Source organism: Anopheles maculipalpis, chromosome 2RL, assembly GCF_943734695.1.
Source record: "Anopheles maculipalpis chromosome 2RL, idAnoMacuDA_375_x, whole genome shotgun sequence".
In the NCBI taxonomy this organism is placed as follows: Eukaryota; Metazoa; Arthropoda; class Insecta; order Diptera; family Culicidae; genus Anopheles; species Anopheles maculipalpis.
Window position 1 is genome coordinate 85,931,264 of NC_064871.1, and position 24,582 is coordinate 85,955,845.

Here is a 24,582-nt window from a genome sequence, read left to right on the forward strand (position 1 = left end):
TCACGAAAAAACACAAAGTGACACACAGACGCAAGTTGTTCAGAAAATTCTTAAATCTCGATAGCTCCTTTCGTTGGTGCTATTACCCGATGACACAGGGGACATGTCTTTCGGGTACTAATCTCAAGCGGGCTCGCTAGATGATAGCACCCGGTACACTGCCAGGCTCCAGTAGGATTTGTCAGTGGTTGTCCCGATGCGACACACGGTGGAAATCGACTGCCACAGCTCGGACATAGTGTACTACAGTCGGCCACTGGTGTCTCGCACGTAAAGCAACTGATGTGCTTCATCTTGCCATCGTGTGGTTCGTATCGGGAGAAGATTTCAATTGCCAACTCCTCGTACTGCTGGCGACGAGCTTCCGAGATCGTTTCAATCGATTCCAACTTAATAAATGCCTTCGAGCACGTACCGAACGATCGATCAGCACAGCTAGCGAGTGCGAGCAGTGAGTACAGTGACTCCACCTCCAAGACATCCTCGTAGTCACGTAGTCGAAGAGCAGTTACAACGGCACTGTGCAGCAGGCCTGTTCTCAGCTGACGCTGTGCTAACAGCATGTAGTGATACGCCTCCGCGTGATGCCATATTTGCTCGATTAGTACCGCATCTTCTGGGCTTAGCTGTGACAGTACTACGGCTCTACTTCCAGCCGCTTGTACGGTCAATTGCTTCTCGACGTGCTCCTCAGCCAGCAGCCCCGAAAGCACGTACAGCTGCTTAATTCTTACGTAATCTGAACGCTTTTCTGCTTCCGCTTCGGCCATCTTAACCAGCAGACGTGCTGCGTCCAGATATCTTCCCGCTTTGCGTTGCAGCTCGATGGCTTCCGGTAGTTTACCCTCTTGGAGGAGTTGCGCCGCATGCTTGCTGAGCAGCGTGTTGATCTGCGGCATACGGTACTTCTGAGCCAGCTCCACCGCAAGTCCCCACTGCCGGAGACTGATGCACGTAGAAACAGCAGATTTTACATCTCCAAGCTTCAGGTAAGCTGCGACCGATTGCTCACACATTCCCACCGTAGCTAGCTGTTGACCGAGCTTTGCCAACTGTGGACTCTTCTCCGGCAATCGATGCATGCACCCCACAAGCTCATCATACTGCTCCAACGCGTACAGCGCATCCATCAACCCCTCCGTATGGTGAGCCTTCTCGTAGTACTCCTTCGCACTGTCCCACGCCCGCATGCTCATGTAGTGGTGTCCGATCTCTCGCCACGCGTTCTCCATCTGCTGGTCCGAGATGCCCGGTCCGAGCCGATACAGCTGCACCGTACGAAACCAATCGCATAGCGTTTGTCGCAAACGGATCGCACAGTCTCGCCTGTCTACGTCCATGTAGAGCTTTTCCGCTTCATCAAACTCACCGAAAAATGCACAAATCTCCGCCCGCTGAAGTGCCTCCAGTTGGATCGTTTTCAGACGCTTTATAAGCTGAATGCCGGGATAGTTGCTGCATCGAACGAATGCGGCTTCCGCTGTTTCGAGATCAAGTTTTTTGAGCGATGCTTCCGCAAGAAGACGCCACAAACGTGGATGAGCATTATCTTCGATGAACTGTTTCGCCTCGGCAATCCCCACATGCGCGAGAAGATCTTCCGTGTCGCGAAGTGACTTCACGCGCAGCTGCAACAGATGTTCCTTCACATTAGGTGTTGCACCACCCTTCACAATGTCATCCAGCAAAACTCCGGTAATTTCCAGCTCCTCAAAGTTACAGATATACCCGGAGCAAGTGATCGGTTCTTCCGGATCCGCACCACGCAGTATGTACATGCGCGTCTTCTCCATTATCGCCAGCAGCTGGGGATTGTCCCGGGCCCAACAAATTGCCCACACGTCCTTTCGCTCGATGTGAGGCGTCGCAGATCCGGCCGGTTCCGATTCACTCGTATCGTCACGCAGCGTTAACGTCGTCAGCACACCATTACAATCGATCATGGCGGCACGGGTTGAGTTGCAGTTGATTGCAAGCTTGTAACTGCGTGCCTGCAGATAGTGTCGATTGCGCAGTACCAGATGCGGAAGTGTGTACTCATGAATGAGTCCACTTTCGCGACCGATTAGGAGTAGATTTTCCGAGGATGCTAGACAGCAGATTGGATCCTGACTTGGGTCAACTTTAGGTGGGATTTCGTTGGCCGTTTTCGAATCGAGATCGTTAAGCACTTCGAGTGCTGGTGTATCGTCGATATGATATTTGCGATCACGTTTGATCTTAAGGTTCGCGTGTAGCGTTGAAGCTCCCTATGAAAAGAATGTTAGAGAAATTAGTCAGTAACTTTTTTATCAGCAGGTATAGTAAGTCATATTAGATGGGCGGCATGACCTACAGAAGGTCAAAAGGAAATTCATCCACACTAAAAAATACACTCTTACTTCTATAACCAACTACCCCTGGTAGGTCATACATTTTGTATGGGAGTTTGGATTTTTCCGAATAAGAAAGCAAATAACTTTTGCTCTGTTCGTCATATTAGCATGAAAATTTTAAGAAAGATGAGTCTATTTGATGTCCAACTTATAAAAGTTAGTTGAGAATTTACAAAAATCTTCTTCTACTTGTTTTTTGTTTTCATAGCTTGTAACATACATATCCACAGTAGCTTGTCAAGCGCCAAATAAACTTTTTGTATGAAAATATGTATTTTCCTTTTCAAAGAACATTTATTTTTTGCATTAAATAAGACTAAAAAGTAAATAATACCCATCAAAATCAGTCTGAGTACTGTTGTTACTCCTTTGTAGAGTTAAGCAATCAATTTACACAGGCAATAAAAATAGGCGAAAATGTGTCGATGTAAACATTCTCAAGGCTTTATGTTATGTTTTCAAATAATTCAAACGAGTGGCTTACTACTCGTTTTTCTGTAATTTCTTCTAAAACAAGCCACCGTTTAAAAAAAAAAGGCTATTCAGCTGCAAATTAAAGCAGTTTGTCACCAAGGAATGGATTAATCATTGATAACGACTGATTGAAACAAAACAAAAAAGTTTTACAACCCAAAGATGGCCAAATTTCAAATAAAAACTCTGGTCAGCGAACAATTGCATATCGTAGATGTGTATCGAAGAAGAATGTTGTTATATTATCAACTAAATATTATCATATCCACACCAAATAATCTCTTCTTTCTTCAAAATTTCATGCAAATATGACGAACAAATCAATAGATATGTATAATTGTTTTACCTTCGGTGTATGATAATGCCAAAGCAGAAAGTGATCCTTCGAGGCGACGATCACATGCGAAGAGTTCATTGTAATAAACTCTGGCCGTATGTCGATATATTTCGCTATAAAAAAGAGTTAAAACATCGTTAAACAATTTCCAGCAAGCAGTAAAACACTCGCCATACTCACAATCAACCGTCGTGCTGATAGAATTACAAACCAACAGTTGATACATCAGATCCTTTCCCTTGCCTTCGCTCACAATGTTAAACTCCTTGCCGGTCATGCGCGTTTCAACGGCCAGCACACAATGATCTACCGAGGCCGCCATCGACATTAGCGCATCTATCTGCTTCCCATAGCACTGGTTCGAGCTTGTATCCCAGAACGTAACCGTATCGATCTCATCGCCAGCGCCATTCCCTACCGCTTCCTGGTAGCAAACGGTACGGTTGAAATAACACCAATTATAATCAGGCCGGATGTTGGCGAAATAAATGAACGAATCAACCGACAGTGCGATTCGTAGCGATTTTCCTTCCCACGAGAGAGAGGTTATTTCTTTGCCGGGAATTTTCAGCGTCCGGATGTGCTGTAAAGAGAAAATTTGTTAATTGTTTGAGGAAGGAATCAAACTGGAGTTCGATCTGGTATGCTTACCACACCGTACGGGGTGTAAAAAAGCACCTGACTACTATCCTTATCACTGCTCAGATTGGTTTTCATGCCACACAGCGCCAATATCGTACCGTCATGATTCCACATGCATGAAATAGCTTGCACCCCCGTATCCACCACCACCGGTGCGTCATCGTTCTCGTTACGCATCAGCTGCATGCGCCCATTTTCGTAGCAAATCGCTAGCACCGGTCTGCTCGGTGAGGTACCCTTGTGGAACCAACACAATCCCACCACCGTAACACTCTTGGTTGGCGTAAGATACACGCACTGGATGTGAAGCTTCATCACGAAGATGCCCTGATTATCGTACAGATGTACCTCACCATTCTTGATGCTGAACAGTAGCAACCTTCCGTCCGGACTCCACTGCACGCCAGTCAGTGAGACATTTTTCAACTCTTTACCCCAGATCCGATTACCATCAACCGAACCAACGATCACCGTACCATCCTCGTACACGATGCAAATTTTCTGTCCATCACTCGTCCACGCCATACCCTTTACGGTGGACTTTTTGCGATCATTTGTCATCTCTTCGTACCAGGAACCCTAACAACGAAGAACAAGGGTATGAAAAATACAACCCTTTGTGTGGAAAGCAATACCCCGACGACTAACCTTGTAAAGCATCCACACCATAATAACGCCATCCTTGTCGGAGGACGTTAGCTTTTGCTGGGACTCGTTCCACGTAACTACCTGGATGGCCGATTTGTGACCTTCGAGCGTTTGGTTCATGGACAGATTGCTCGCCTGCAGTGCTTTGCCCGGTTGGGCTGCGACCGTCGTACTGCTGGCCTGTTCCAGCTTTAGCACCTTCAACAGTCCATCCTCACCGCCGACCGCCACGTACCCTTGATCCTTGTTCCATGCGATACAGTTCAACCTCGTGTTGTTCGGGATGGCAATCTACGGCATGGAACCAATCAAATATGGCGTCTTGAAATGTGAGAAAACCGCTCCAGAAGCGCTTACCTTTTTACTCAGGTAAATAAACATTCTGCAGCGGTGTGTTTCGTTTCCGGTGACATTCAATCGACAGGGACACCGGTGTTACCGTAAAAAACACTTTATTTTTCAGGTTTTCCACCTTTTTTCACGCACCAAAACGCAACCTGCTTACCGTACCGTTGGAAAGCAAAAAGCACCGTTTGTTTGTGACCTGTTTTGTGGTGGAAGCGCAGGTTGCCATAACGACCAAACTGACAGTTCGATCGACGCACCGATTGCACGCACACATCGATACTGCATGTAACGACGCAACGAAGTAGGGGTTGTTTGTAAACAAAACACCTGTTGTTACATGGAAAAGGCTTTGTTTTGGTTTTACATTTCTTTCACACTTTAAAATAAATCACACACGCACACACATAAGCAAACAAGTTATTTGTAAATTATGTGTTGTCTTGTCCATTACCTTTTTCTTTATTTTTCATCTTATGTTATTATCATGTTTGCATTAAATTGATTAAGTTTTTTTTTGTGTTAATGTAAGTAAACATTGTTTCATGATGTCTCTTTAAAGTCTGGGCCTCTTTTCGGTTTTGCATTTGCTCCTTCCTTCTCTTTCTCTTTGCTTCTTTATGATTCGTCATTCTTCGGTGGCTAAAATGGTCTCTCTTTACTAAACTGTTGATTTTTTTTAAATAATTTCTTGTGCTTATTTATTATGTCTTGTTTCTGTGTCGTTCACGAGTGACATTCTTCTGTTTTCTCCCCTCTTTTATTTTGATCGCATTTATTCCTTCTTCTAGCTATTGTAAACACAAACATTCTATTTTTTCGTGGGTAGTTTTGTTTTCTTTTTCTTTAATATTCTCTCCCTTCGAAATAATACTTCTTTTGTTATCTTATCTTACTTCCAACAACCACTTTCCACAAGCTTTATTTGCTAATGTAGGACAAGTTCCAAACTTTTTTCTATTTCTGTTTTTTTTATTCTTCCCCAAGCGAGTAGAAAATACAATTTGAAGGTGGATTTTCATCTACACCTTCACAAAAAAAAAAAAACGTAAAGCAAATCCCCTAATGCCATTTCATTCGGTCAGCTTACCGTAACCTTTACCGTGGGTTCGGCAACAACTCGTAATACTTCAAATGGCTATGCTGGTCCTTGTTGCCCTTCCGGTATCTCCCACACATTCCACCACAGACGTGATTTGTCTTGCATTCAAAAATTCCAACGATTCCAGCAGTCAGCCTGTGAATTTTACACATTCACACACACACACACACACACACACACACACACACACACAAATCGTCAAATTTTTCCACCAAGTTTAGAGTATTTTGCAGCGTCATTTTTCTTTTCACTGTCACTCCCACTCGATTGCCGTTCTATTCTGTGTGTATTTTATTTTTGAAAATATAAATCATTTGTAGAAAAATAGAATGCTAAATAAAACTTTGACTTTCATCATTTCTATAGGGTGATTTATAAAGTTGTTTTCCTGTGCTATTTTTTTCCCATCCGTTACCCATTCACACTCACGGTGCTCACTCATTCTTGTTTTTTTCTATCGATATTATCTGTTTTTGCTTGCTTTTTATGTGCGTGGTTCATGTAAATATGTATCTTCTTTTCTCTCTCTACCTTTTCGATTTTCTTCCCCTTCTTCCTATTGCAAACTGTGCCAAAATGAGATTTTTCTTTGTTAATCTTTTTTTTTTGCTTATTTCTGTTTTTACTATTTTTAACACATTGTTTTTATGTTCTTTTTTCTTCTTCTATTTTTGGTCGGTTTGCTTAATTTGTATTGGTTGTGTAAAAAAGAATTTTTTCGCTTCATTTTATTTTGTTTGGTTTTTTGCTTCTTTCACTTACTTCTTTTCCGTTCATTTTCTTTCCGTTTCTCTTTTCTGTTTTTGTTTGTTTTTTTTTGCCATTGAGTATGAAGTTTTGTAACTTATTTTCAATCAAATATGAATATCCGTTTCTCTTTTCTGTTTTTGTTTGTTTTTTTTTTGCCATTGAGTATGAAGTTTTGTAACTTATTTTCAATCAAATATGATGCTGATTTGATTTACCAAATGTTGCTGCTATTTTTTTGCTTCCATTTAATCACAATTGACACGTCCAGAATAATTGTATGCGTTAAACAGACAAAACAAAATTGCATATAATACACACACACACATTTGCACACACCCACTCCAGGCACCAGCTATCAACTTCTGACATCCCTTTTTCAAATCGCGAAACAAAACCCTCCTAAACCCTATCGTGAAAATCTAAACCCCGCTGGCTACTGGAATATCGAACGTTCGTTTACCACACTTCATCGCTTTCTTCACCGGAACCGGAACATAGAAAAAAAAACACATCCACACGTACATGTACACGTACACGCACAATCATGACGCATTAAATCACACTACAAAGCTATCGGTAAAGTAGTAATATTATTATCCTCATACGTAAAACAAACGCTCACGCATGGAGGAAATGGCACCACCATCCATCCATTCAACCTACTCTTTCTCTCGTTTCTGTGTGTCCTTTAATTTCCCCCTCCAAAAAGGCCCAAATAAGACAACGATCGGCCAATCTTGCATCATTATTATACGATTCCTTTTCTCCCGTCACCTCGATTAAAGTCGATTTTGCGTATTAGTATCAGCACCAACGATTCGAATCGTTTGCAAGTAGTGTCTTTCTTCTTTCTGGCTAAATTAATCAAAATGTATTATTCGCTTCTGTTTCTAACGCTCTTTGCTCTATTCTTCTACCGCTCGTTCATTTATCTGGTTGGTTTTTGAAATATCACAATTTTTAGCTGACTTTTCTTCCTAGCTCCGGTCTAATACTTATAACATTTGGTTTTTTTCTCTTTACCTTCAAAACATTAAATTATTTGTTTGATGCAGTTTTGAGACAAAAAAAATCTGCTCAAAGAAGAAAAATCAGTCCAGTTGGATGATGATTGTGTTGAATCCTGCATAAAGTAACGTAACAAAACAAAATTTTCAAGTTTTTTTGTAAATTATTATCACCCTTTTTTTAATGCCTTGCCTTGCCTTTCCATTTACCACCCTCCATATTGTTCACATTAAAAGTTAAATTTATCGCTAGCCTATCTCGTTCGTGAAAGCTATATCGTGTTTTATTTTGTTCACTTTATTTGGTTCGCTAAATCGATCGTTTACTAGCAAATTTTATCAAAAGAATCGAAGCTAACCAACATATCTTGCCTCCAAGGATGAACATACGTTTTTGTTTCCGCAATACGTAACCTGACTTGGTACTAGTTTTTGTTCAGCTACACACTTCTCACTACTTCAATTCGATTAAACTACCATAGATATATTTTGCGACATGAATACCGAAACGGACGCACCAGTTTCGCGCGTACAATCAAGCACAACACTACACGACGACACGGTGATGATGAGAATGATTATGATAAACATGGCAACGACGACGACGACGACGACAAACGGTACGACGCGTAACAGCGAGGGCTACATATGCACGTGTAATGGACGAGAAGAATCGTGGCTATTCGCTTAAAACTATTCCGCACCGTGTGTTAATGAGAGGCGATAAGTATTGGGTTTTCTAAATGCAAATGTTTGCCGATTTTCTACTGCACGATATGAAACATGTATTATGATTTTTTTTAATAAATGTGTTATTATTGGTTTGAAGTTTATAAAAAATGAGAAACAGATATAGGAATACAAATAAAAGTAAAAACAAAAAATAGAAACAAAATGAAGATGAGAAAATAATAAAAAAAAGGTAATCAAGGTGATGAAAAAGGATAGATGAAGCTAAGAAGGATAGCGAAAAAAGAAAAACAAAACAAAACAGCACCAAGGCGAAACAAACCGAAACCACCAACCAACCCAGGAAAGAAGACAGTAAAGAATAGAAAACTGAAACAACATTTACTGAAACAGTTAAGTGTTTTATTTGATAGTTTTTTTAAGACTTTTTTTTTGCTATTTTTTAGCATTTTTCGTGCTTCCTATACGACTTTTTCCTTCTGACACACTTTTCTTTCGCTCTTTTCGTGTTATCTATCAATCTATTCGGGTTTTTCTTTTTGCTTCCGTTTTTTTTACGCGCATATCGCAGTTTTTTTTTCTTCAACATATTATCTAGTAATTTTACCTCGTTTGTATATATCTGTCTTACAGCCTACAAAGTGTATAAAGTAATTATTCTGTAGTTGTTTTTTTTTAATCTCCTCTCTTTCATTCTTCTATTTCTGTTATACATTCCATTCACGTAAGTGTATTTGTGTTGTGTTTAATTTTTTTTCGATTTTTTTTTCGTATTTTTATCTTCACTTCCTTCCACTTACTCTTCTACTTTCACGTTTTCTGTTCCACCTCTCTTTAGCGTATAGTTTCGATCACTTTTCCATTGTTTGTTTTTTGTTTCTTTTCTGTTTTATCTTTTAATAATTAAAAATTATATTTCACTACCTTCCAGCGTTCGTTATGCTTCTATACCGGGAAACAGCGATCAGGCAGGATATTAGAACAAATTTGAAACCGATGCAATTAAACTTATTATTCAACATCGCTTGCTTCCTTCGCTCTTTCTCATGCCTCTAGACGGCAGCGGTGGTGTGTGTTGGGGGGAGGAGGGAGGAGGGGTGGGGGGAGTTGTGGTTATCGAAAGGATTTCTTTTTCATCCTGCCTTAAAGTGCGAAAACAAAATCTTGCCAGACTCCATTGCACAACAGAATGTGATAACTGAAGGAAGAAATAAGCCACACCGGCTCGTAACAGGATAAAATCGTTATTAAGTGCGGATAAAATTAATTTCATTCCTTTTTTTTTTGCATTAAACGATATTATCCGATACAAACTATCCGCTGTTGTTAGCCGTGTCTTCACAATAATAATGCTCGGTTGAGCGGTTGTTTTTTTTCGCGATAAAGTACTTGTATGTAACATAGTTATTATTTCATATAAAATTCTGGTTCTAATACCAAAAAAAAAACATAGGAATTGCATTGAGTTTGCTGCTCGTTTTCTCTTTTTCTCTCTCTCTCTTTTTCTTTCACACTTTATCCTGCTCAACACCGTCATGTTTTCACTCACATACAGCCACCATTCAGAATCACACACCAATTCACGCGTATCGCACACATCACATTAGTCAAATCACTTATCAAAACACAAAACTTGGTAGAAAATGTTCACTGCACTTTGCCAAAAATTGTCACACAGAAACAATCAATATAAAAATACAACAAAAAAATGTAAATTCTTTTATATGAATTGTGTAAAGGTGAAACAATAAAAAACAACAGAAAAAAAAATTAAAAGTCAGAAAAAAATCTAAAACTGGTGAAAAGAAAAACAGAAAACGTACAGGAGATCATTTTTGAGTCTAAAACGTGATTCTGAAACTCAATCAGTTCACATTTCCTTTAAAAAAAAAAAAAAGTTCATCAATTGCCCTCGACTCTTGTTCATCATTCGATCGATTCGATTGATCTACCCCCGGAACGAAAAGACGACGTGACGCGATAGGTCTTATTGATTATTATGTGGTTTGTTTCCCGCTTTTCCCCGCTTTCGAATTAGAAAGTGGTTTTCATTTCTGTGTCCTTCTTCTCTTCCCCCCACACATACCACATCCTTCCACATATTTTTGAATTGGTTCTATTGGCAGTAGTTGTTGTTTGTTTGTTTCTTCCTCTTCTCCGCCACGCCATAAAGTGTTGTTTTGCGTAGGGTTAGATATTTTTAATGTTATGCTACTTGGTTGTTTCTATCTTATGGCTCCCGTAGAACCCTAATGCCTGATGATGTGACCGAGCGATCCCTCGATGGGCAGTATATCACGTCACTTCCAACAACTTGCAACCGCGCTTTCTTCTGTGGACAGATTTGAGCAGGGAACTTTTTCTACTGCTTTTCCGGACACATTGAATGTACTTTTTCATGTTGGTTAGTGTGTTTTCTATTAGTAAATCGTTATGTTATGTCTCCCGGGTTCGATTGATCTGCTGATCTGCGTTTGACGTTGCGATCTGCGTTTTAACACATGCAAGAAGGAAACAAAGTATCCTAAATAACTAGTAGATCACATTCACAGTTTACAAGGATGCTTAGAAAAAGGGATTTTAAAAGAATTTAGGGAACAAAGATTGCACAGGAACCGAAAATTCAGCGCCGAAAAGACGGTTTGTTACGGATCGCACATATCACACACTCATAAGCTCACTTATTCTTTTGCACATCCTTAACACGCACACGCACAACACATTTTCACACCGTTTTGCTCACATTATGTGCAAAGGCATTTGCATATTGCAAAATTTTCCCATTTTTGTGTTCTCTTGCTTTTTTACTTCTTTTCGATTCCTGCTTTAGTATCAGTGCCCATTTTTTTTTCTGAAGCAACTGTTTTGTTTTATAAAGAAAGAAGGAAGTATTGTTTTTTGCTGTTTCTTTTTCTTCAAATTTTTGATTTTTTTTTCATTTCATTTCCAAAAACCAAATGTCACAGTGTTTGAGTCCTTATGTATCTATCACGATCATTCCACACCCATGCATTCCTATCGGACTTATTGCATACACACACACACACATTCGCATAAAGGAGTTACCGTACCCTGTCTTTAAAAAAAAACTTAAGCCTTTAAATCGCGTGTTGATTAGATTTTTGTTTTGTTTGTTTGTATATTTCGACTAAAATGCGGATGATGCTTCCCGAGGCAATCCCGATCCCGATTATTTCTCACGTGTGTGTGTGTGTGTGTCTGTATCGAGTGGGATGCTCTCTTGATTTGAAGGATCATATAGCATATCGTATGAGTTTTTTTCTGTTTTAGTTCATTGTTTAAATGTTAAATGATTTCTTTCTCTCGCCTTCCCCTCATCTTCTTTACGCATCTCTATCGTGTTAGCTAAATCTAATATCACTCTCGCTTCCGTACGCATGCTTCACATATCTCAGACATACCATGCAGTCGCACATTGCTAAAACCGATTTCCTCTTCAAAAAGCTCCTCGTCCACATATATCTACGCCTCTCGGTGTTTATGTGTAGTTTTGTTCGTCTGTTAATCATTTTCCAATCTTACGCTACTAGTAAATAAAAAAGGAAATCCGCAATCCCTCTCAACGGGGAGCTAATTATCTCATCATCATCAGCTGAATACGATCCTGGCGCATATGCACGCAAACGAGGACCTCCCCCCTCCAAATGTCACTTCCGTTCGATAAAACGAAAACGAAAACAAAAATGGGCAGGAGTTGTATTGTTTATCACGAGAGGGGGAGGAGGGGGGGGGGGGTGAGTTATTTATCCGACCTTCCAAAAAACGCAAGGGCAGTATTGATAGAAATTCGCTGGAAACCCTCCGCTTTTTCTCCGATTCTTTTCCTCCCGCGTCCCTATTGTTAGGGTCGATTGGATGAGAGACAGAAAAGTAATATAGTCGATGGGATAAAAACGGAAAAGATGTTCCATTTTAGCGCATATTCTCGTGCTTTCTTTAAAACTAGCTTAATAAAACTGTTCCAAGGAAATGAAACTAAAAACTATCCTTGTATAGCGAACAATCCAAAGCGCACGCAGGCGAAGACCAACCATGCTCGTCTGTGGTATCTCTGAACAATCGAATCACTCAGCCAGCTGGGTGAAATTCGGAAGTCGAAAAAAAACCATCAAAACAACACAAGAACATAAGAGGCATGATCTAGCCCGCGTGCTTTTGCCGGACTGTTTGGGTTAGTTTATCGCCGATGAGCTGCCACCACTGCTGCTGCTGTTGCTGCTGGTTCGGGTGCGCCGCACCGGCGACGCAAATCAATCCCAACCATTCTCCTTGATCATGTGCGCCAGTTCGATGATATATTTTCCCTCCTTGTACTTCTGGCTCGATTCGAACGCGTGTTCCTAAAAATACGAAATAAAATGAACTCAAACTGCTGGGTTTCGCAATGAACCGTAAACACTTACATATTTCCATCCCAGAGGTGTTCGGCAGCATTCACAGTATATGTCAGCGACGGCATGTAGACCTGTCAGTAGGACGCGTTCTTCCGCTTGTCCACACGCTACGTTAACCCTGCAGGGGAGGATAAAAACGTAGTAGGGAAACCTACTAGGATAGCTCTTGCATAGCTCCACACCGATACTTACACCGAGTTGAACAGATACGCTCGTCCCTGGCTGCCCTGGAACGATTTCGATATAAGCTCATCGTGACTAGCTAGGTGTGCCCGGCAGTGGACACAGGAGTACGTTCGATTCGTCGGCGGCAGGTAGGCTTGGAACGTTTTCACCATTGTGCCACTTCCGGACGACGAAGAGGACGCCGATGATGATTGCCCGTTCGCGTGCCCTCCGTTGGCCGCCTCCTGCGAAAAAAAAGGAAGAAAAGTGATGTTAATTCCTAGAGTTCGTCCTATTAAAATAGATGTACATTTAAAAAAAAAGTGAGAGTAACATGCAACATACGAACTACTACTATTCATGCTATATACACCTAACGCTACCAGGATAGAGCACTAAAATCTGCCTGTATACCTGGGTGGGACCGTTTTCTTGATTGGATTCCAGGCCGGAAACGGTAAGGAACGCCTGTACGAACGGAAATACTGGGACCAATCGCAAACGGGGACACTTGTCAGCACACCCGATGTCAATCTTCGGTTTTCGGTTGCAGATTGTTGTTTTACTAGAGTTCCACCACCACCACCACCCCAACAACAACAATAACCACAACCACCAACTTCCCCGATGATCCTCCTTGAATGTCCGATAGAGTGAGAGTTGAAATTTAAACACACCACATGAATGAATTGTTAGTGATGGAGCGTAGAGTAACGCTATTGGTTAGTTAGAGGTTATGAGCGGTTCTGCATAGTTTTAGGGGAATAATCACACGTTTGAGGGTTTGGGGATGAGGTTCTGAGGTGAACTAGATAGAACAGTATCACTACCTGAAATAGTAGATCGAACAGGAACGTTATTCGCATTCGTCTCCTGCCGTGAGTTGCTGGATGGCAGGATGGAACCGGAATGGAGGATTCGACCAGAAGATCTTTGTCTGTACTGCAGGAACGGTAAGTGTTTGCTTGAGCTTTACTAGAGTTTGTTTTCTCCTAAAAAATATACACCACTCGTCGAACAACCGATCACTGGTGCTAGCTGATGTATGTTGAGATTATAAATCCTTCTCTAGGCAACACAATGTACACTACGACCGGCATACAGATAGTAGTAGTAGCGGTACCACACGCTCCCCCTTGTGTACGATTGTTAGTTAGGCTCCGGGCTAATAGTTATTACTACGGCTTTTCCGAGTTTTGTTTTTTTTCTGTGTTCCTTCTACTAGCCCCAAAAACACACAGACGACCCGTTTGACGGTAGTAGGATTGAGCGCAAATGTAAACTATTTTCCTCTTGCTTTCTGTCGCTTTAGTCCACCCTTCAATCGACGACTGTTGTATGGCTGCTGTTACTGTTCACCGGCTGCCTGCTTGAAGTACGGAAAAACTTGCTAGCTTGCTAGTACTGACCCTGCCTTTGTCCGTATTATTGTACCATTTGGAAATCTGCAAGTGAATAGAGAGTAGAACAGAGATTTAGAGCTATGGGTGTTGTGTTTGTTGTAAGGATTACGATTGACGCAGAGAAGGAACTATTGCATCACATTTCGAGAACTCTACAGTATTATTTTAATGCAAACAAACATGCTTCCCTAGACGTCCATGGGACTCGACATTGGAAAAACAGTGTCGTTTTTTTATTTTTCTTCCCCTCTCTTACCAATAGCAATTCAAAGCAATCAATGCCGAACATCAACACTCCATGATAAGGCATAAATTGCTTCTCATCATTATGGGCACGGTTCTCTTCATTAAGCTTCAATTACTACAACGGACAGCAAAAAAAAAAAGGAGAAACACACAAATGGCACATTCATTGACTGTCACTATATAGCTGTTCAATGCTCGTCAAGGACACGGTAGACCTTTAATCCTTTTTTTTCAGTTGCTTTCTGCCTTGTGACAAGCTACATTCCATCTCCCTTTCAACCCCATAAAGGACACACGGACAAAAACAGAACACCACCAATTCCTTCCCGACAGTGAAAGCTGTGGGAAAGTTTTGCGTCCCACACACCCTCGCCGATTCGGACGAACAGGGATTTATGTAGGACACACCGATCACGGCAGCGTTGTGCTGAATATGTGCTGTATGTCAAGGTTTTATTTACTTGCAGACTTTCGTGCGCTTAAATCACGTTACATAATATAATGAGATGAGTGCGGTAACTGCCAGCGGATCGAGTGAATGTCATGCGATGGGGAGAGGTGAAAGAATTTGCTGGAAACGGCTTATCATCGGTGGAGAGCATTGTTTGGAGTGGATTTAATGAAAGTGATTCCTTGGTAGAAGAAGGCAAGGATGGCAAATGGGAATTGAATCTGGCATTTAACGCATAAAGCTCTAACTAAATATTATTAACAGCTTTAGTAACTCTGGAGTGTAATAAAACTAGTCAAATGGAAGTAATAGCTTCCTGGAAGCAATAAATTGTAAACAAGTTGGACATCTTATCTGGTGTTTCATTTTGTTGGACCACCACATTCTTGCCTACAGAGTACTAGAACCAAATGCTCATCAATTGCCCGTATTGTTGACTCAAGTATTAAGTTTCCCCATATGCGCAAGATTCAGAATGTTGATAAATATGTTATCACTTTACACGCCTTGTTCGCGCCAAGACAAAGGAATACCTCAGATAATTCTGAAGGAATCAATATTGAAGTCTGGGTGGGCTTAAACATGACGAGAAGTATTAAGAAAAAAAAACAGAAGTTGCAGAACTCACGCTATTTCTAGAGGAAAGTACAGGTCTCAACCATGGTCCACAATTAAGACTTGCCTTTATGGGTTTTCTATGACTTTATTTCGTGCCCGGCATGTTTCTTCATCGCCTCACTATGTCCAATTTAAGCGTTATTCTGCTTTTATGACGCATCTTAAGAAAGACCTCATCAATTGCAGAAAAAAAGCAACCATTTCCAGTTTTCTTGCTTCACCGTCCAGAAACGAACTGAACTAGCGAAAGAAGAATGAATTTCTAATTCTTCCCACACCCGTTGGTACGATGGCACAGCAGGAAACGAGAACCACGGGGTTCATCAAACTTGCCATGACGTATTCGCGCTACTACATAACTGTTCTGCAAGACTGGACTGACGTCCATTTGTAGCTCTCGTCAAGCGGGAGGGATGTCTACAATGTGGATGTCTTGTTGTCTACTGCCGGTGGGAAGCATTAGCCGAAGCCTATGGACAACGAGATCGCACAAATGCTACGCAGTAAATCTGTACCAATGTAGCAAAATGTAGGCACGCCTGCCATGTACTTGACTAAAAGAAACAGCACAGAAAAAAAAATACGTCATTGATGAACACCGAAAGACAACAACAAACATGGATCAATTCTTGATCTACACACGAGGATAAAGTGGAAACCGGAAGAGATATACCATCCCTCTTTGTAGCGTAGCGAAAATGAGATTATTTAAGTCGCCGTCGTGCGACGCAACATTGACGCAGCGCCCAAGCTAGAAGGGTTATCCTCAGGGCGCCGTGCGATCTACTTCGCCGATCTGCCCGGTTTTACGACACAATATCAAACGGCGATAATCAGCAACAACACAAACTGCCCACCGTGCACCCTATTCGCTTGACAGTGTGTTACTTTCACCGCGCCACAACAAAACAACAACAAACACACCACGACGACGCAACACGATGGGGAACACCACCATCCTCATCATCATCAACATCAGCTGCGCCATCGTGTTCGCATACAGCTGCTGCTGCTGCTGCCTTTCGCGAACTCTCACACACGGCCCGTGCGCGGTGGTCCCACACAACACCTCAACCCCAGACCCGATCACCCGTTTATCTTACTGTAAGCCCTTGAAGCGGCGCTCAAGCTAACCGCTACGAAATTACGTATTAAGCCTCAAAAGCCAAGCCTCGCTCAGAAGGCCTGACACAATTTTCCTATACCCACCGGACGACCTATACCTCGGCACGAGACCCACAACTACACCCTCTCCCACGGCCTAAGCTGACGGATGCAAGAAGCTAGAAAAGATGAAAGAGAAAAAAAAACTTGCCCCTCAAAATGTGTGCGGTACGAGATCCGATCGGAGTCTGTGGAGGACTGGTTTGCCTCCGATCGCTGATTCGAGTCGTTTCGGACGGCAAAAGCACACCGACTCAAAAAAAAAACATACTTGGACACCTCTTCACCAGCAAGACAACCCCGTTCTCTTTCTGGGCAGCACCTAATGCCAGCCAAATGTGGCTGATGTGTATAGATCGCCACCACCATACAGCTCAAGATCACCACCAGCCTTTACACAACTGTTCCACAAGCACATGCACACATCACCCAAGCAGTGAAGAGATCCCAAGGATGGTGTAGAACCTAAAACCTTCTCACACTGGCAGCGCTAGCAAAACCCTAAAGGTAGCTACCTCGAACGGAACCTCGTTTTTCGCAAAATGGGAGATCATCCCCACCTGGTAACTGTGGTTTTCCTGGAGCACGATCACCGATCTTGGGTTAGCAGGACGGGGGTTTGGTAATGTTGGCTTGTAGTGGCAAAACTACTTCGGTTGGGAAGGCAAAAAAAAAGAACTTACTCTGTACAGTTTCTCTCCAACGTTTCGCTTCGTACACGGCACGCTCTCGCACACTGTTCCCGACGAGAATATCGCCACTTCCCGCAGGAAATGTCTGTTGGAGGCTTGCTGCCTTGCTACACACCACCTAAGTTCGCTGTGCGGCGAACGATCTGCACCGAACTCTGCTGCAGAGCGCCGGCACCGGATATTGACCCCGAAAAGTAATAAGGGCACTCAACTTCCCGCACACGAGTTCTGGGCAAACTTTTCGCGCAGAAACGCACCTTCTATCAGGAACGCTTGCAAGTGGAACACCGCGGCAGAACTGGCCGTTGCTAGGTAACGCTGAACACCATCGACAATGCAGACAACTCCGGTGATTTCACGATTTTGGCAACACTTTAAGACCATCGTCCACTGTCCAGAGGGCGAGGCAAGTTCTGGAATTGGTGGGCGGCCGTTTGGAAGATTTTCAGCTTAATCACACCCAGTTACAACACCTTCCACAGCACAACAGCAGTGAGCGATCTGTCCTAAACTTCACTTCGAAATTTCAAAACTTTCTGGCAGCATGCAAAGCACAAATACTCCATCCGTCGTCTGCTTGCCTGGGCAGCGGAAGTTCAGCCGACCGCAACGCAATAAAAGACGCGAAACAGCTGTCTCGCGGATAGAGAAGACACGGACACACGAACACAATCACAAGGCACTCGATGTAAAAGAAAAGCTTCACCAAGAAATGTAAGAACCTAACCTCGGAACCAAAAACGGAAGCTGAGGTTCTTTCTGAGGACTCTTCTAAGGCTCCTCACGTAGATGCAAGTTCTTTTGGCTCAATTCTGGATCTGTGTGTGGCCACGCAATAAGGAAACGCTTTCCGTACGGTGTTGCGTACTACTTCATACGGCAACGGTTGTAACTGATATGGTAGCAGAACGGTACGCTTCAACCATCGGAACCGCCATACACGACCGTTCGTTCGCTCGACGGCGTTTCTCTGTTTGCGTCCGCCTGTCCGTCCGTTGTTCCGCGGGTTCCCCACTCGACGCGACTCGACTGCCTTCGCGTACTGCTGCTACAAACAAAAACATCACCAATACACACTGCACCAAACGGTGGCCAACCCCGACCACGATCAACAATGGACGGCCAGAAAACAGGGGGTTGTAAGTTGTGTGGAACGCGCAGCATCAAGCAGGGTTGCTGGGGAGCAAACACAACACCCTCCCGCCGCACACTGTAAATGACCGCAACGGGTACGTGTGTGCGTGGGTCGGTGTATCGGTGCATTCACACAACAACGCAACGCAACATCATCCCTCGGTGAGTGCGAGTCGCGGTTTTGTTTGTATATTCCGCGATGTCCGCGGCACTTGAATCTATTAGTCGTACAGTGGGAGTAACGGAATGTTACGAGTCAAATTTTTAACATGATCATACATTTTTGAGGTAAGGCAGCATTCCAAGGCAGAATTGTTTTGTGATTTGATGAGCCGACATCAGAGACTAGTTAGTTTTAACTCACTTCACTGGTTAAAGTAAGCTTGTCTACTAGTAAACTAGTTCAAAAATATTTTTAAAAAACTTTGATTATAAATCACGCGATGAAATATTACGTAAATAAAACAAATAAAACTGTTTCAAGTTCATAGAACAATAAAATTTATTTATATCCAAGGGAAACAGAAACACAATTCAACATAAGTATATACTTGTTCCAGGGTGAATCTTCTTCATGGCTTAACGACTTTTGATATGCCTAGGCGGCCATTGATTGGCTTACTAGACTTGTTGATACCACGTAGTTCGATAGTCAAGTACTTACTATGGAGGAACGGTACCGATGAGATTTAAATCCCGGTCCTACCATGTGCCAAGACCTGTGCCGTTGTTGCCCTACCAAGGACGATTAGTCCTCTCAATATAAATTTACCAGGGAGTGTTTTTATTTCATTTTTTTTAATAAGAATCCCTTTGCAGGAATGACGAAACAGCTATGGGTTTGATCAAATCAGGGAACCGACAAATGACAAGTCAGAACATCGTGATGCTATGAAAATCAAGGACGAGAGATTGAAATTTAGTTCATCTTTTTTAAGACACATTTTTTCAGATGATCTTTTGTATTTTTAAATCGCTGGAAGACATGAAAATAACCAAAATTCAAAGATGATCATCATTCAAGAATTTTGAACATTTTTTACTATCAAACAGCTCATAGTGCAAAGCCGCTCGTTCTACCACCTTTTATCCAACACAACTACACTGTCCGCATGTTGGTGTAGGAGACAGAGCGCCAACAGCGAGACAAGATTGGTTGTTTGGGTTCGTCCACTTACCCCCGTACGCCACGAGCACTCCGAAAAGGGGGTAAACTACCAACCCTCCATATGCTCCACATGCAAAAAGCCACACAAAGAGAGATACACACATCGCCAGGAGAGATCGTTCTGCCCCTTCTGGTACCGCCAACTATGGCGCCTTACATCCTCTGTCTGCTCGATCTGTTAGTCTCTCTCTCTCTTCCCTTTACTTTTACAACAAAGCTTCCCCTTGAGAAGCGTTCTGCGCCAAACTATGCTTAAGCGGCGTACGAAATAAACATTGTAAAGGGCATAGATCCCGGTATGGCGGTGGTTAAGCTAAAGACGGTATACTTAAGGGTAGTTAAACAAGAGCTGGCAGTTATGTTTACTTAAGCAGCTGTAAGATCATCTACCCTCTAGAGAGACGATCCAGTGCTGAGCGTACTTGAAGTAGTTCTTTCTCCTCCTGCAGTTGAAGGTTTTGTGTGCACGACGAGGAAGGACAGGTGTTTCGATCAATGAATTACACCGGCAAGAAAATGGGACAACCCGGTGCATCACGATACCGTTCCGTATCCGTGGCGAACTCAATATCAACAAATGCGGACATCCCCCCTTCCAATCTGACAGACATATGGTCCGACACATTAGTTTGACGTTTCGCCGACCTGCCCTTGTTATCATCTGTTCTGAGTGCACCGCTGTCCCGCTGGGGAAGATTATTTACGCTTCCCTGCCTGCTGTTACTGCTGCTCGTGCTGTTTGCCATTTTACGTCGTAAAAAAGAGCATTATAGAAGCAAACAGGAAGAAGTCTCCGCCTCCTCCCGTAGCTCTCCTTATCGCTCTCTCCATACCTCTGTTGGTAGTATCCTTATCATCCTACTACCTTTAAGCCGATTACGATGAACGAAGACGACTAAGCCTACCGCGTATCTTGGGACCTAAGCAATCAGTTTGTTTGTCTTTCTATTTCTACAACCTCAGCATCAAACCCCTCTCCTAAGACATCATTTTTCCCTTGGCTAAGCAGAGGCTTCTTTGGGGTCAACTCTCGTCGCACCGTTTTGTTTACATCCGACGCAGTAGACGACGACCCACGCGTAATGTCGCGCACATGCAGGCTGATAAAGTCGGCCTGGGGGGATGTCGGATTCGGCGGCATGCTCGACGCAACATCGCGTGTACATACACGTTATTTGACCAACATACTAGCAGCCACCACCAACACCACCATCACCACACTTCAAATCCCTTGCACGGGTCAATGACGATTGCGTTCGGCCTCCCTTGATGAGTTGTTGCCCTTCTTTTGGTCCCCCAAAGCGGCGGATCGACTAACCACCAGCTGCGTGCGTGTGTGTCTCGCGATCTGCCGGGGTCCGTATGGCCCTGTTCCGCAACATATGTTTGCGTTTGGCGCGTTGTTTTGTTATGGTTTGTTTTTTTTTTCTCTCTCTCTCTCTCTCTCTCTCCGTTCCTTTCGCCCCCTTTTTCAACCTTCCACACTAGAGTCTGGGGGTGCGCAGATGGGGATGATTGAAGACGCGTTGGCCTTGACTTGATAGCGTGAATGAACACACATGCGAAGGAGGCTGCACCATGTTCGTTCGTGCCGGTGATCTTGTACTGAATCCTAGCCTACCGATCGAGCCCACCACAGGAGCGAGCCAGGGCATTTCGAAAGGAGTACTTGGATTCGTAGTTGGATTTTTAGTTTTTGAACAGAATAATCTTTTCTACGTAGTACTAAAGTTTTGTGTAGTAAACATCAATTCTTTCAACTCAAAACATACGACGCAAGCATTCCGGTACGTCACACACCATTTGCATTACAAAACAAATTAACCCTCGATTTATTTATTTTGTTTCCTTTTTTTTGCCCTTCATCAGTATTTATACGTTTTGTTTTTACCGTTTTTTGCGTTTTCTATGAGTTCGTTGCGTTTGTTTGTTTTAAAAATGAAACGATTTCCATTTTTGAATTGTGTGTGCTTGCAAAGACGCGCATCGAAACGCAAACAAACGCACAATACATTAATTACAGGTGGGCTCGACCAACCGAACGCAACTAGACGCTCAAATTTACCTCTTTTTACCCGACATACTAACCTTAAAACAAAAGCCGGAACACATTCGCAAACACCCACAAACAATCGTGCCCTTTGTCAGATAAGTGGAACGAAAATGAGTACGCAAGGATCATTAAAGCGTGGTTTGAATCATGAATTGATTGACGTATTTCGGTGAGATAAAATTATTTTTATCTCTAGCTGCTCATGAACGACAGAAGGAGCAGTGTAGATTAAATGCATTTTGGTTTCAAAATCCTTTTTCTTTTATTCATGAAGGACGGCCAGGCCGTATTGCTGTTTCAAAACCCTTACAAAATATGTTTATTATAATTATTAATATATTCAATAATTATTAATTTTTATAGTCTTGCAGAGAATAAAACAAATATAATGATTTATAAAAGACAATACGGCAATTTGTTATGCTTAAAATAAATGAAAAAATGAATAAATAAATAAAATATAATAATTAATGAAAAATAAATATATAAATAAATAAGTAAATAAATGAATAAATAAAATAATAAAAAATGAATAAATAAAAAATTAAATACACACAAATTTTTAGTAACAAAGAAAAACACTCTCAAACAAAGAAAAATACCAAAGGAAAACAAGTGAAAGAAAATATGTGAAGAAAAAAGCGAAGAAAAGTGCAACTACAAATCGAGATACAACATGAACAAACAGATCATCATGCATGATTTTACTTAATTACATTATTGATCAAGTACAGAAAATATAAAAGGAAAAGGAAGACGAGTAAAGGGCTCGAGAAGGCCTCCTCCTAGCGAAATTTGTTTGTCATTATGCGAAAAACGCCTAAATGCATGCAAAGCGCTGTACATGCAGCGACAATTACTCATTGTATTCCATTGTATTCCTTCTCAGGCTGTTGCTGCTCATTTTCGGTTCGCCAACGGTTTGTCCCGACCATAGGCGACCTGTTCTCTTGCCTCTTGCTCAAATGCTAGTTTTAATTCACTTTTAATGTTCTATTCTGTGTCTAGGAACCATTCTAAGGATAATTGAACGATTTTAACTCTCTCACACATCTCACAGTGCTGCACACAAATTATTCTAGGAGGGGAACCTTCTCGAGTCTTTTACTCTATGATTAAATAATCCCATTGATAACGACCATACAAACGTTTCTAACGCGTCACCCAGTCTCCCTCAGCCAGCTTGACAAGCGAATTTTCACGCTTCCTCAAGGTGAGAACGAAGCGAACATTCAGAAGAAAAAAAAAGTCAAACAAAACAAATTGCGCCATCCCCCCACCCCCCCGTATGGGTGTTATGGGATTTGCTCCAACAACAACAACGACAAAAAGGAAGAAAAGGAAAAAGCAACAACCCTAACAACAACACGAGTGTGTGTATTTTCGTACCGTTTTTGTTTACCAAACAAAACGCTTGTACGGTTTCGCGATTTGTGTGTTATTTTGGTACATACGGGTTGCCAATATGAGGCGGGGTTTTGAGCGTGCTTGGTTATGTGTGGCCCTGCACTGTTTGTATTGTCCCCCTTGCGCCTCTGTACGCCCTTTTTGCCGTTGTTTTGGTTTACATTTTTCGCTTAATTCGCTTATGTGCGTTTACATTGCGATGATCCACTTTAGAAGAAGTCAACTGAAAATCATTTTTTCCGCTGTTCCCTTTCCATGTCAGCTCGCGACTGTTGAAAGGCTTCGCCCGTACGCACAACAGATCGATCGGGAGGCGCCTTCATAAACCCAATCCAATCGCGGCAAAAAAGCTAAACAAAAACATCGGACAGTATGAGCATTTTGTTTTTGCCGAACCCAAATCTTGCATTGCACGTTTTTATGACGTCCGGCGAGAAAGTGAACCGATGGCAGATTTTTAGTCTATTTCTGGTCACATTAGGACATCGTGCGCTCTTCCTTTCGCGCTTCCCCGCCGTTTCCCAGTGGGCACGAGTGAAGCGATTGAATTGAACCGCAAACGCCAAGAACACCAAACCAGGAACGGCGTCTGTGATGATGTTGGCAGCGAAAAATTATAAATACCTGGTATGGACACGCGGTGCAAACAAGGCAAGGGACCGGTCTCTGTAGCTAGTTACGTAATAAATTGTAACATGCCTTTTTCTCACGAACCAGAACAGCTGTTAGCGATGAACCCTTTTGTTGCTTTTGGTCTTTAATTTGAACTGCATACAACAGCAATAAATATATGTTTAATTCACTTGTATGGCAAAATGCCTGAAGTTATGCAATTCGCCAACAAAATTCCCTCCTTGAATTTGTACGACCACCTAGGTTTTTAGATGACACTTTAAATGCCAACGAATTGACTGAACTTGTTTGTGTGATACATAATTGAAGATGTAATAAAAATGAAGATATCATCAATCAAGAACTCGATCAAGAACACACTTTTTGCCATTCTAAAGACATGACATGAGAGTATGAAAATAGAACATTTTTTCAAAAATGAAATTCAACCGATATTTTTTTGTTTATTATTTTATTTTCTTTATTTAGCTCCAGGATGGCCGCTCTTTACCATGTGGTCAACATCGCATGTGTTGACTATTTCATTTCACATTTCACAAGGTATTTCCTCCTAGGGTTTTGCCTTATCCCGGGCATGCTCGGTTCTATTTGTTATTGTGTTGGACTTGTTTCATGAATTTGTGTGCTTTAAAACACCACGATACGGGAATGCCTGAACAATCA

The 24,582-nt window shown here is 42.2% G+C and overlaps 2 protein-coding genes across 2 annotated transcripts; both read right to left on the reverse strand.

Moving 5' to 3' along the window:
- Window positions 1–50: 50 nt before the first annotated feature.
- LOC126567811 (WD repeat-containing protein 35) lies at window positions 51–4,901 on the reverse strand. The gene is made up of 6 exons (XM_050224112.1): window positions 4,834–4,901; window positions 4,477–4,767; window positions 3,838–4,407; window positions 3,367–3,769; window positions 3,196–3,299; window positions 51–2,249 (listed from the first exon to the last, which is right to left on the reverse strand). The coding sequence occupies exons 1-6, from the start codon at window positions 4,855–4,857 to the stop codon at window positions 51–53; spliced, it is 3,591 nt and encodes a 1,196-aa protein (XP_050080069.1). The 5' UTR covers window positions 4,858–4,901.
- Window positions 4,902–12,551: 7,650 nt separating this feature from the next.
- LOC126568566 (protein yippee-like) lies at window positions 12,552–13,833 on the reverse strand. The gene is made up of 4 exons (XM_050225063.1): window positions 13,781–13,833; window positions 12,978–13,195; window positions 12,795–12,903; window positions 12,552–12,731 (listed from the first exon to the last, which is right to left on the reverse strand). The coding sequence occupies exons 1-4, from the start codon at window positions 13,814–13,816 to the stop codon at window positions 12,642–12,644; spliced, it is 453 nt and encodes a 150-aa protein (XP_050081020.1). The 5' UTR covers window positions 13,817–13,833; the 3' UTR covers window positions 12,552–12,641.
- Window positions 13,834–24,582: the final 10,749 nt, after the last annotated feature.